This window comes from Grampus griseus (genome assembly GCF_964374135.1).
Source record: "Grampus griseus genome assembly, chromosome: 12".
In the NCBI taxonomy this organism is placed as follows: domain Eukaryota; kingdom Metazoa; phylum Chordata; class Mammalia; order Artiodactyla; family Delphinidae; genus Grampus; species Grampus griseus.
Window position 1 is genome coordinate 24,670,760 of NC_139006.1, and position 12,058 is coordinate 24,682,817.

The 12,058-nt window shown below is 57.6% G+C and overlaps 1 protein-coding gene across 2 annotated transcripts in view; it reads left to right on the forward strand.

The window, feature by feature from the left end:
• Positions 1 to 3,318: 3,318 nt before the first annotated feature.
• Positions 3,319 to 12,058, forward strand: part of BCR (BCR activator of RhoGEF and GTPase) — a gene marked incomplete at its 5' end in the record, with an annotated part of 100,087 nt that continues 91,347 nt past the window's right edge. For both annotated transcript variants that reach the window (XM_082668463.1, XM_082668464.1), the window contains one exon: positions 3,319 to 4,624. In XM_082668463.1, coding sequence (XP_082524589.1) covers positions 3,319 to 4,624 — 1,306 coding nt within the window. The remainder of the gene's footprint in view (positions 4,625 to 12,058) is intronic.

Genomic DNA, 12,058 nt, shown 5'->3' on the forward strand with positions numbered 1-12,058 from the left:
CATTCCTCCCATCCCCGATCCCCAGGTGACCGCCAACCTACTTTCTGTTTCTATAGACTTGTCTATTCTGGACATTTCATGTAAATGGAGTCGTACAATATGTGGCCCTTTATGACTGTTTTCTTTCACTTGGCATAAATGTTTTCAAGGTTCATCGATGTTTAACATGTATTGGTACTACATTTTCTTTCATGGTCATATAATATTCCACTGTGATATTCCCGTGACAGACGTTGGGGTTGTTTCCATGCCCAGGGTTCGGAGGCATCGGAAGTTCTGCGTTCTGTCCAGCAGAGGGGGCCGTTGAGTCCCAGCCTCTCCTTCCAGCAAAGGGACCGGATGGTGGGGGGGTGGGGCGGGAGGGGGAGGGAGAGAGAGAGAGAGAGATTGTGAAATGAATTATAGAGCCACAAAACCATATCCCAGAAAATGAAGGAAGTTGAGGAGGGGACATCACCAACAATCCCACTTTCCTGTTCCATTTTAGTTTTTAGATGAAAAAAAAAAACATTAGGAGTGGTGGTGATTGTAGTGATGGTTTTCACGGGTGCGAAACGCCTGATGTGACCTCCTGCAGCCCACACCAGCCTCACCCCATAACCCAGCTGTTCCTCAGACACACCCAGAACTCTGAACTCTCCCCATCTTTGCCTGTCTGTCCCCATCTTTAGGACCAGCTCGCTGGCCAGCCTTCCCCTGACCTCTGCCTCCTCCTGAATGCCCGCCCTCAAGGCCCACACACCTCTGCTGCGGCCTGGCTCTGCCCGCCTCACCCTTTCCTCCCTGGGCTCTGCGCTCCCACCCGGGTCAGCACTGGCTGAGCACTTACTATGTCGTAAGCATTGGGGGTTCACTGGGGAACAAGACAGACAGATCTCTGTTCTTGGAAGTTTAGATCTAGCTGGGGACAGACACCAAATGGGGGACTACAGAGTGTCATATATATGGACCCCACTTTCCTCCTCATTCTTCCCTTCCTCAGGAGGGAGGAATGATAAGAAAGCTCTTCGGGGAAGGACCAGAGACCCGGGGTGGGAGTGCTTTCAGGGAAGGCTCAGAGGATGGGAGGAGTGTCCTTGGGGCCAGAACAAGCTGTCCCATGGGAAGATAGCCACTATCTTGCAGTGTCCTTGTGCCCAACGAGCCACTTGCTCTACCAAGAGAGCAGAGCTTGCAAACCCAAACCAAACAGCATCAGAGTTCTGATATGAGCTTGCTTATGTGTACAATATTTAAGGTGGGGCTGAGTTGGGGCCTGCACACCAGGGAAAGGGACACCTCACTGATGGATGAAGCCACCCCCCCACAAAGTATCCTTTTCTTTCCCAGGTGTTTAATGATAATGTCCCTGATGAGCCCACAATTCCCCCTGGAAACTCAGAGACCCTGTCAGCAAGGGGAAAAAAATGTTTGTGCTTTTGGGAGTCTCCTTGCTGACAGCCAGGGAATGGGGTTCTGGAGGCCTGGGTTCTAGTCCTGTCGGACCCACTCGCTGGGTGACGGGAGCAGGTCATCCACGGAAGGCAACTGATACCGATGCTGAGCTGCTGTGTGCCATGCCCTGGGAGGTCAGGATTTATTATACCCGTTTTGAAGAAGAGGTCATCAGGATGTGAGCACTGCTGGGATTCCCGCCTCGCATTGCTGGCCACAAAGTCAGGGCATCAACCTCTGTTTCCTCACCTGCAAAACAGGCTTTACAAGGGCCCTGTTGGCCTTGCAGAGGAGTGGGAGGGGACATGGGGCCTGGGAGGGGTGACAGCAGGAGGGTGGAGAGCCTGCAGGGGGCGGCAGTGAGCTGTGCCTGGAAGTGTCTGCCAGTCATGCTCCCCAGGGTTTTCCTGCCAGTCTCCCAGGGAACCAACATTAAAGGTAATCATGGAAGGAACAGCACATGCTTTATATTTGCCCCATCTGGTTGCCTTACACATGGTGCTCACAACATCTGACATAAGAGGACAAAACTTGGGCTCAGAGAGGGGAAGGGAATTGCCAAGGTCACAAAGCCCAGAGTGGGAGAGACCTGAATCCCAGCCCGGCCGGCCCTGGGCTCTGTTCCTCTAGATTAGATGTCAGGGCATCCGCTCTGGGTGGCACTGGAACTGCGGGGAAGGCAAGACAACCCCTCACATCCGTGCGGGGACAACAGCCGCGGGGGCGGGGGCGGGGGGTGGGGAGGTATTCTCGTTCTCATTTCAACGCCCAGGAAGCAGGCACAGAGGGGCAGAGGCGGTCAGGACTCAAGCCGGGTTCTCTGGTCGACAAATCCTGTTTCCGTATCCCCTCACCCAGCAGGCTGGTGGGGGTATTTTCACTTGGCGCCCCTTTGACTCCCTCCAGGGTGCTGTGTGTCTAAGATCTCTGGGCTTCCCCGGGGGACGAGAACAGATTTTGTTTCCCTGCCCACCTGGGCTATGCTGTCTTCCGCCCAGCCCTGCGCGTCCCAGTGGAGGCTGGCGACCCCTTCAGAGGCAGATTACAGAGATAAGTTCTGAGTCAGGCAAACACCTGGCCCAGGACCGCAGGAAGGGAGACGTGGGTGTTGAGTGACCTGGGGAGAAATTCCTATTGATTATCTCTGTGACAGTCCCGTGTGGCAGATGTTGCTTCATCACCCACCCCGGGACCCCAGCGCAGCAGGCCCGTTGGCACCGCTGGGTGACCTGCCCGCTAGGGGCGCGCTCAGCCGTGACGCCGGTGAGGGGCTGCCGGGCTGGGGGGCAATGCGGACCCAGGGGTTCCTGTCCCAGGAGTGCAGAACTCGCCGTCCGGGCCTCGGTTTTCCCAGGCGCGGGGACGCTGGCAGGGCCACGGCTGGGCGGGGGAGCGGCCCCTTTAAGAGGCCCTCACGCTCGGTCCGCAGCGCTGCGGCTACCGCCCCCCGGCCCTCCCCTTCCTGCGGCGCCGAGTGCGGGCCGGGCGCGAGTGCGGCGGGAGCGGGCTGGCCAAGCGCAGCGCGGGGAGTCGGCGGCGGCTGGGCGCGGGCGCTGGAGCCCGAGGAGAGCAGCGCGCCGGCGGCGGCCATGGGCTAGCGGGCCCAGCCTAGCGGAGATAGCGCCCGCCCCGCGCGCGCCAGGAGCCCCGCACACAATAGCGGCGCGCGCAGCCCCTCGCCCCGCCCCGCGCGCGGGGAGCCTGGCTGCAGCCTCACCTGCAGCCCGGGAGGGGGCGGGTATTGTTCGCCAGCTGCCGTCACCGCTGCCCCACCGGGGGCATGGGGGCCGCCCGGCGCCCCGGGCCGGGCCTGGCGAGGCCGCCGCGCCGCCGCTGAGCCGGGCCCCGCGGCAGCCGGGCGGCGCAGGTGAGGCCGGCCGCGCCATGGTGGACCCGGTGGGCTTCGCCGAGGCGTGGAAGGCGCAGTTCCCGGACTCGGAGCCGCCGCGTATGGAGCTGCGCTCGGTGGGCGATATCGAGCAGGAGCTGGAGCGCTGCAAGGCCTCCATCCGGCGCCTGGAGCAGGAGGTGAACCAGGAGCGCTTCCGCATGATCTACCTGCAGACACTGCTGGCCAAGGAGAAGAAGAGCTACGACCGACAGCGCTGGGGCTTCCGGCGCGCGGCGCAGCCCCCCGACGGCGCCGCCGAGCCCCGCGCGCCGCGCCCCCAGCCCGCGCCAGCCGACTGTGCCGACCCGCCGCCCGCCGACGAGCCCGAGGCCCGGCTCGACGGGGAGGGCTCCCCGGCCAAGGCCAGACCCGCGGCCACTCGCAGGCCCGGGGCCGCCGCTCCCGCGGACCACGATGACCGCGGGCCCCCCACCAGCGTGGCGGCCCTGCGTTCCAATTTCGAGAGGATCCGCAAGGGCCCTGTCCAGCCGGCGGCAACGGACGCTGAGAAGCCCTTCTACGTGAACGTCGAGTTCCACCACGAGCGCGGCCTGGTGAAGGTCAACGACAAAGACGTGTCGGACCGCATAAGCTCCCTGGGCAGCCAGGCCATGCAGATGGAGCGCAAGAAGTCCCAGCAGGGCGCGGGACCCGGCCCTGGGGACCCGCCCAGGCCCTCCTATCGAGGGCGCCTCTCCGAGAGCAGCTGTGGCCTCGACGGCGACTTTGAGGACGCGGAGCTGAACCCGCGCTTCCTGAAGGACAACCTGATCAACGCCAATGGCGGCAGCAGGCCCCCCTGGCCGCCCCTGGAGTACCAGCCCTACCAGAGCATCTATGTCGGGGGCATGATGGTGGAAGGGGAGGGCAAGGGCTCGCTCCAGCGCAGCCAGAGCACCTCGGAGCAGGAGAAGCGCCTTACCTGGCCCCGGAGGTCCTACTCCCCTCGGAGCTTTGAGGACAGCGGAGGCGGCTACACCCCAGACTGCAGCTCCAATGAGAACCTCACGTCCAGCGAAGAGGACTTCTCCTCGGGCCAGTCCAGCCGCGTGTCCCCGAGCCCCACTACCTACCGCACGTTCCGGGACAAGAGCCGCTCACCCTCGCAGAACTCCCAGCAATCCTTCGACAGCAGCAGCCCCCCCACGCCCCAGTGTCAGAAGCGGCACCGGCAGGGCCCGGTGGTCGTGTCCGAGGCCACCATCGTGGGCGTCCGCAAGACGGGGCAGATTTGGCCCAGCGATGGGGACAGCTTGTCCAGCAGGCTGCTTCAAGACGGCGCCTTCCATGGAGACGCAGGTGGGTACCTCTACCACCCTGGTGGGCACACCTGCCCCTGGCTGGAAACCACTGAGCAGTAGGTAATGTGGGGAGGAAAAGGTAGATAGTTTTTGGAGTGATTTTCAAATACTGTTGTGGACTGGAAGGATTCTTACTGATTCTGAGCCTGAACAAACTGCATCCCACCTTCCTCCCGAAGGCAGATTCCCAGCGTTTGGAATGGGATTGGGGTGGGAGGGGTGGTGTGTGGGATGGTCGGTGGCTCCTTCCTTTGGGTCTAGAGCCCTGTGCTTCTCGCGAGAGTACTCTCTGTGAGTTGGGACCAGGATGCCCTGGGCAGTCATCTCCTTGCCTTCTGATCCCCCCGCACCCGAGCAGTAGGGATGGTATAAAGAGTGGGTCATCTCTGCTGCTTGGATGGAGGCTTTTAGCCGGGATTGATCCGTGTCTTGGGCAATCCCCGCCACCTGTCCTCAAGAGTTATATGACACGTTTGGGGAACCCAAGAGATGCCAGCTGCTCCCAGGCCATGGGAGTGTCAGGTTCGCTTGCTAGTCAGAGCAGGTGAATATACGAATGAAGAGGAAGTGAGGTGACCGACAGTTCTGACTCAGTGGACCACTGAAGATCCCCAGGGTGAAGATTTTAGCCAGGGCTGAAGCAGGGCCACGCTTGTTCTGATCTGCCCAGTTTTGATGAGAGACATCAACCCGCATTACTCACCTCTGTGCGTCTTACCCTAGCTCCATTTTTTGATCCATCAGTGTGCTCTCGCGTCCTCGTCTTCCCTGCCCACCGGTGCTCATTTTGGGCTCCTAGTCCACCGTCTGACTCCTGGCCCTGAGATTAAACCTATGGGATTTGTGTATATAATACGTGTGCACATCTGAGTACAAATACCGTGAGGCACAGGGGTGACGGGACTGGGTTTTGAGATCCAGGCACAGTTCGTGATTGGAGTAAGGAGAGGGATTTGAGGGGGGTGGCGGGTGAGGCAGTCGGCAGTCTCTCAGAGTCCTGGTCCCTGTTGGGCTGATCCGGTTTTCTGCTCCATTGATTTTTCTTTCTCTGCTGATGGAGTTGTATGTGCTTCGTTGGTCAGCATCCTCTAGAAACAAGTGAGGCTATTTTTGGCTCTGTGGAGTGGCCTCTTTGCGATCGGTGCCCCGTCCTGTTTGTTTTAGGCACATCTAGTTGCTGACTTCATCTGCTGCTGGGGTGGGCTGTGGTGTGTCGCCGGGATCTGCGGCCTGGCCCAGCCGCATCCCCTGAGTCCCTTGTGGGACGGGTTGGGGGGAGGCCGTAGTATTTAGAAGCCTGCTTTGCAGGCACGTCAGCTCCTCCGGGGTCTGGAGGATTGCCCTGTGGTCGCTGGGCACCAGCGCCGTCTGGCCAGCTGTCGGCCGAGCGAGCCAGCTTGAACTGGTCCTCGGCGCCCGCCAGGGTGTGGGAGAACGTCCTTAATGAAGCAGAAAATGGGACGTTTTCGTGGAGACCTACAACCTGAAACCATGATGTCTTGCTGGGGGAATTCAGAGTCTCCAGGGACCAGGGACCAGGGCCCTGTTGGAGGGGGTGTGTTTCGGGACCCTCCCTGCGGGCCGTCTCCCCGAGCTCACAGCTCCTCGCCTGCCTCTCAGCCCCTGCACGCAGGAGAACCCGGCTCCGTGTGTGACGCTGGGTAGGTTCCAGCCAAGGAGTTAATTTGACAGCTTGGACCCCACTCCTAGCACTCTCTGGGTCCTTCTCCGAAAGTCCTCAAGGTCCCACGTTCTCTCTCCTGTTAGGTTTTGAAACTCTTGGTGGTTTTAGCTCCGGGAGCCTGTAAACTCAGTACCCAGCACGCTCCTCTGAGCGTCGTGGCTGGAGGGGAAGGAGAGACCCATGGGCGCGGCCATCTGTCTCTGTCCTGACTGTTTACCCATGTTCTTTAGATGCCTGCTGGCCAGGGCTGCGCCTCTGAAATGTGACAATGAGGAAAATCGCTGTGGGGAGGGAGTGGAAGTCACCTAATTCTCTGACGCAACAGCAGCCACCTACGTGAGGCCCGGCCCTAGTAGCTTCAGAGCCTCTTTGCTCTCGTATTTCAGAGTTGAGGGAAGGAGCTGAAATGACCACCAGCCGCTGTGCGCCAGGCATGGTGACAGCATGCTTCAGGCAGGGCCCCCTGTGAGCTCTCCATCACCCCACCTGCTCCACATCTGCAGGTAGGGATGCAACCAGGAAGTGGCAGAGCTGGGCCTCCAGGCCCCGTGGGAATGCAGAGCCCGTGTTCTTCCCACTGCCCCACACATGCCTGAAAAATGCGAGTGGGGGAGTCCAGGGGTCCTTCGAGCTTCGCACACCCAGGACCCACCGGCTGCGAGCTCTGCTGTGTGCAAGCCTGTCCCTCCTACAGTAGGGGCTGCATAGAAGGAGAGAGTGTGGTCCTTGCCCTCTGGGAGCTTAAAAGTTAATGGGAGACAGGAACACACACATCACTTATGTGTTCAGAGGGCGAGCCATCAGGGAAGCTTCCGGAAATAGCCGCACTGGGGAGGGGCCTTGTCTAGGGCAGAGGGTGGGGGCTGCCGTCTGCCCCTGAGGAGCAGTGGAGCAGAGGCTTCTGTGACTCTGGACTGTGCTTTGTCCTTTATTTATTTATTTCGTGGTACTATATGACATAAAATTTACTACCTTCACCCACATTAGCCGTTTTTAAGTGTACAGATCAGTGGTATCAAATACGTTCACGTAGTTGTGCGACCATCGCCACTGTCCGTCTCCGGGACTTTTCATCTTCCCGAGCTGCGACTCTGTCCCCATCAAGCAGCAGTGTCCCCTCCCCCAGCCCCTGGGACCCTCTCCTCTACTTTCCGTCTCTGTGATTCCATGACTCTTGGCACCTCGTCACAGGAGTGGAATCACACACATTACGTGTCCCTCCGTGTCTGGCTAATTTCACTTTGCATCATGTCCCCAAGTGTCATCCACGTGGTGTCACATCCACGTGTGCGTCTTGAAGGCAGGGATCCCTGGTTCATTCCTGGGCCTCCCGTGGAGCCCAGTTCAGAGCCATACACACAGCACATCCCCAAGATCCTGTCCTCCTTTCCACAGCCGGGGGGCCAGGTCGGGAAGGTGGGAAGGTGGCTGGTCATTGGGAAGCGTCTTAGCTGTGTCCACCCCTGTCCCTTAAACTCCTTTCGAGGACTTTGGCCACCCTTTCCTGAGAGAGGCCACACAACCAAGGGCCTTTCCTCTTTTAGGTCTGAGGCGCCCCCAGCCCTGAGTGTTCCTTGTGAGATGGGACCCTAGATCTTGTGTTTCTTCCTGGGCGCTCCTGCAAGTGGCTGCCCTGTTGTTTCACATTTCTGTTAAGCAGCTTAATTTGCTCTTTGGATTCTGGTGACATGTTATCAGAATGATCGCAGCTTTGTTTTTCCCTTGGGTGGTTGAATGGACCGGCCGGCGACGAGCGTGAGTAACTGTGGGGCGGGAAAAGGTCACCCAGGCCTGGCCTGGGCTCCACCGGCATCTTTAGACCAGAGCCTGCCTCCACCTCCAAGTTGAGTGCAGGCTCCTCCCGGGGGACAGAGGCAGAGTCCGAGACCATTTAAATCATCACCAGGGTGGAAACGGAATGTACATCCAATTTTACAAGGATTCTCCAGCTCGGGAAGGATGACCTTCATGTTTCGGGAACAGAAGGAAGCATTCTGGACCTTTCACTGAAGGAGCTGGGAGTGTAGATTCATGTGGGTCCAGGGGTAGGTGACCCCCATTCCTCCCTGTTGCTTCTGGCTTCAATAGCCGCCTCCCCTCCCTGGCTGGGAATCCCGTGGTCCAGCCTGCCCTGTGGTTCCACATTCACGGTGAACGGATGGGCATCTTCTCCGGTTGCCAGACAACAGGCCTGAATTTTGACTGAGGCTGCGTTTCAGATCAAGGCTCAGGAGAAGGTGGTGGTGGATTTATTAACTCTGAACCCCACAGGGGTCTTGACCCCGACTGGAATTATAATCCCTGTGGCTCATGTAGGATTTTTTCCTTATTTTTGAAAAAATGTAATAACTTCAATTAAAATAACTTATTTATGTAACATGTGATAGGTTTTTCTTTATTGTGGTAAAATAAATGTAGCAAAACGTGGCATTTTCACCTTTTTTCCGTGTTCAGTGGCATTCTGTATATTCATGCTGTCGTGTAACCATAACTGTCTCTAGAACTTTCCATCATTCCTACCAGAAACTCTGTATCCGTTACGCAATAACTCACCTTTCCTCCACCCCCAGCCCCTGGCAACCACTGCTGTACTTTCGGTCTGTTTTCTGTGAATTTACTTGTTTCACGTACCTCATGTGAGTGGAATCATGTAATATTTGTCCTTCTGCGTCTGGCCTGTTTCACTAAGTTAGGGTTTTGAAGTTGCCGGGTAGCATTCATCCTTGACGCCCCATCTCTGGTCCTTCATAGGTGTCCTCTCTTCAGGAGAACACCTGTTAGCCATGGCGATGTTTCCTTGGCTTTCACACCCAGGTGTTTGAAGCAGCTCAGTATGTTAGTGATCTGGGGCAAAATGCCACAGACTGGGGGCTTCAACAACAGAAATCTATTTTGCCTGCAATTCTGGAGGCTGGGAGTCCAAGGTCAAGCTGCTGGCAGGATTGGTTTCCTCGGAGGCCTCTCCTTGGCTTGTAGACGGTCCTCCCCTTCACATGGTGTTCCCTCTGTGCCCGTGGACCCCTGGTGGCTCTGTGTGTGTCTAAAATCTCCTCTTCTTATAAGGACATGATTCAGATTGGATAGACCCCACCCTGATGACCCCATTGTAACTTAATCACCTCTTGAGAAACTCATCTCCAAATACAGTCACGTTCTGAGGTGCTGGAGGCTAGGACCTCGACGGGTGAATTTCGGGGGGACACCAGTTTGGCCCCCAGGACTCAGTGAGTCCCTCATTGGGCAGCAGAGAGATGGTGTGTGTGTTGTGCTCATCAGCCGGGTTTTGGGAGGAGTTCAGGTGGAGCTGGGCAGCCTGGTGGGCCAAGGCCACCCGACCGGGTGTCAGGAGAGCTGCGTCCCAACACTTCACGTGGCCACATCTCTCTCCTCATCTAAAACGTCAGGGGTTGGACCCTGTTGTTGCTAAGATCCTTTCCTTCCATTCTTTATTTTTTCTTTTCTTTTCTTTCTTTTTTTTTTTTTTTTTTGGCCTCGCGGCTTGTGGGACCTTAATTCCTGGACCAGGGATTGAACCTGGGGCCACGGTAGTGGAAGTGCTGAGTCCTAACCACTGGACCGCCAAGGAAGTCCCTTTAACTTTTTTTCTTTAAAATTTATTAACACAATTTTTCCACGTCTTTTTTCTTTACTCTGGTTTGTACCTATGTTTCCTTTACTAAGGTAACCACCTGTCCCCCGTTCAGGCACTCAGAGGTATTTATTGAGCATCTACTAAGTGCCAGGCACAATCTCCTGGAAATTCTCTCTTGCCTTTATTCACGGGTTTGTGGAAAGGCTTCTTTCCATGCGCCTTGCCTTTAAAAAACCAGCGCAGACAAACAAAACCTTCGTAATGTCCTTGCGTCTTCCCTGACTGTGTATCTTTCTTTAGCTGTATGTCTGCAGCTATTTCCTGTGAATCCTGTGTCTGTCCGGCTTCCTTCTTCAGGGTGGTGAGATCCTCTAGACAGAGACCTACCTTGGTGTCTGTGTCTTGGGTGCTGTGGTGTTTGTGAGTCACGGATGGAATGAGACCCCCATCTCTGAGGTTTCTGTTTGGTCCGGCCCCTCCTTGTTCGAGCCCCACTCCGCTTTCCCCCATCTAATAATTGGTATTGATTTTGGGGGGCCTGACGACACCGGTGCCCCAGAAAGGAAGCTTGTTAGCTGTGGAGATGTCCTGGAGGTTATTTTTCCTTCTTTGCTGAAGTTTGGACTCCTCTCAGTCAATCCCAAGAGCTTCCTGAATCCCTGGCCTGGGGCCTGCTAATCATCTCTCTTGGATTCTGGTGCCCCCTGGCCACTGCCACCTTGCAAAACGGGGACTTGGCGGTGGCAGTGCCCCGGGGAGACGCGCCTGCCGAGGTGGGGCAGGGGGTGGGGCGGGCGGGGACTGCGATGCCTGACCTGGGAAGCAAACACGACTTGGGTGGAGGCTGTTTCTCGTGCCCTCGGAACATTCTTGTGAAGTGGCTGGAGTGAGATTATACGCTATTGTCAGGTTGGGTCTGAGGGGGTGTGAGACACACACACCCGCCCAAGGTCAGGCCGTTGGTGGAGGGGCTGGCGCTGTCCTCTCTCCTAGGCTGGGGGGTGATGCCTGTCGCATGAAAGTGGGCACCGAGTGACCTCCCCAGAGGTGGAGGGGACCTGATCAGTTGTTTGGCAAACAAAAAAAACCTCCCGGAAAGTGTTGTAACCCTGTACATCCACCTGGGGCACCTGGCTCAGATTCCTGCGGCAGGTCAGGTGGCAAAGCGCCCAAGAGGACAGACGTGTTGGAAGGATGCTGCCTGTCCATCTGCCTTTTCCCTTCAGCAGTCAGGGCACTGGGGCAGGGTCATGGTGCTGACAGGCTCTGCTGTGGGCAGTCCTGGGAGGTGCAGAGGGGCAGGGGCTGTCTGGGAAAAGGTGACAGAGGTGGCCGGCCGTGTGCACAGAGGGGTCAGCGCATGGCCCAGGGAGCACTAGGAAGGAGCTGTCAGTGGCTGGGAGACCGTGTGGAGACACTGGAGGGAGCAGGAGGGCCCTGCTGCCCCAGCTGCCTGGGGAGCCGGGCCTGCAGAGCCGGGGGCGAGCAGTCCCAGGGCATCCTCCCAGGTGCCTCTGTCGGCATAAGAAGGGCTTTGAAGATTTGCTTCCTTTTACAGGCCTGACCTGCTCCCTTTAAAAAAAATGCTGCCAGGGGGCTTCCCTGGTGGTGCAGTGGTTAAGAATCCACCTGCCAATGCAGGGGACACAGGTTTGATCCCTGGTCCGGGAAGATCCCACATGCCGTGGAGCAGCTAAGCCCGTGTGCCACAACTACTGAAGCCCGCATGCCTAGAGCCCGTGCTCCGCAACAAGAGAAGCCACCGCAATGAGAAGCCCGCGCACCGCAACGAAGAGCAGCCCCCACTTGCTGCAACTAGAGAAAGCCCACGTGCAGCAATAGAGACCCAACTCACAGACACACACACACACACACACACACACACACACACACAGAATGCTGCCGGGGTTAGTTGGTCTGCCAGGGGAGCAGGAAGAGATTGTCTGCGGGTAACACATGTACACATACCAAGGGTAGCCTTCTGGAACAGATGTCCACATAGTCTGGGGAAAGAATGCAGACCTTGAAGGTACGAGACCTGGACATGCCTGAGATCCAGCATGTGGCTTTTGTGCAGGGACTTGGTTCTGTCAGCTGGAGAGGACGCCCCCTCCTTGGGGGCTTGGTGGGAGCCTGAGTGCCCAGGATGGTGGCCC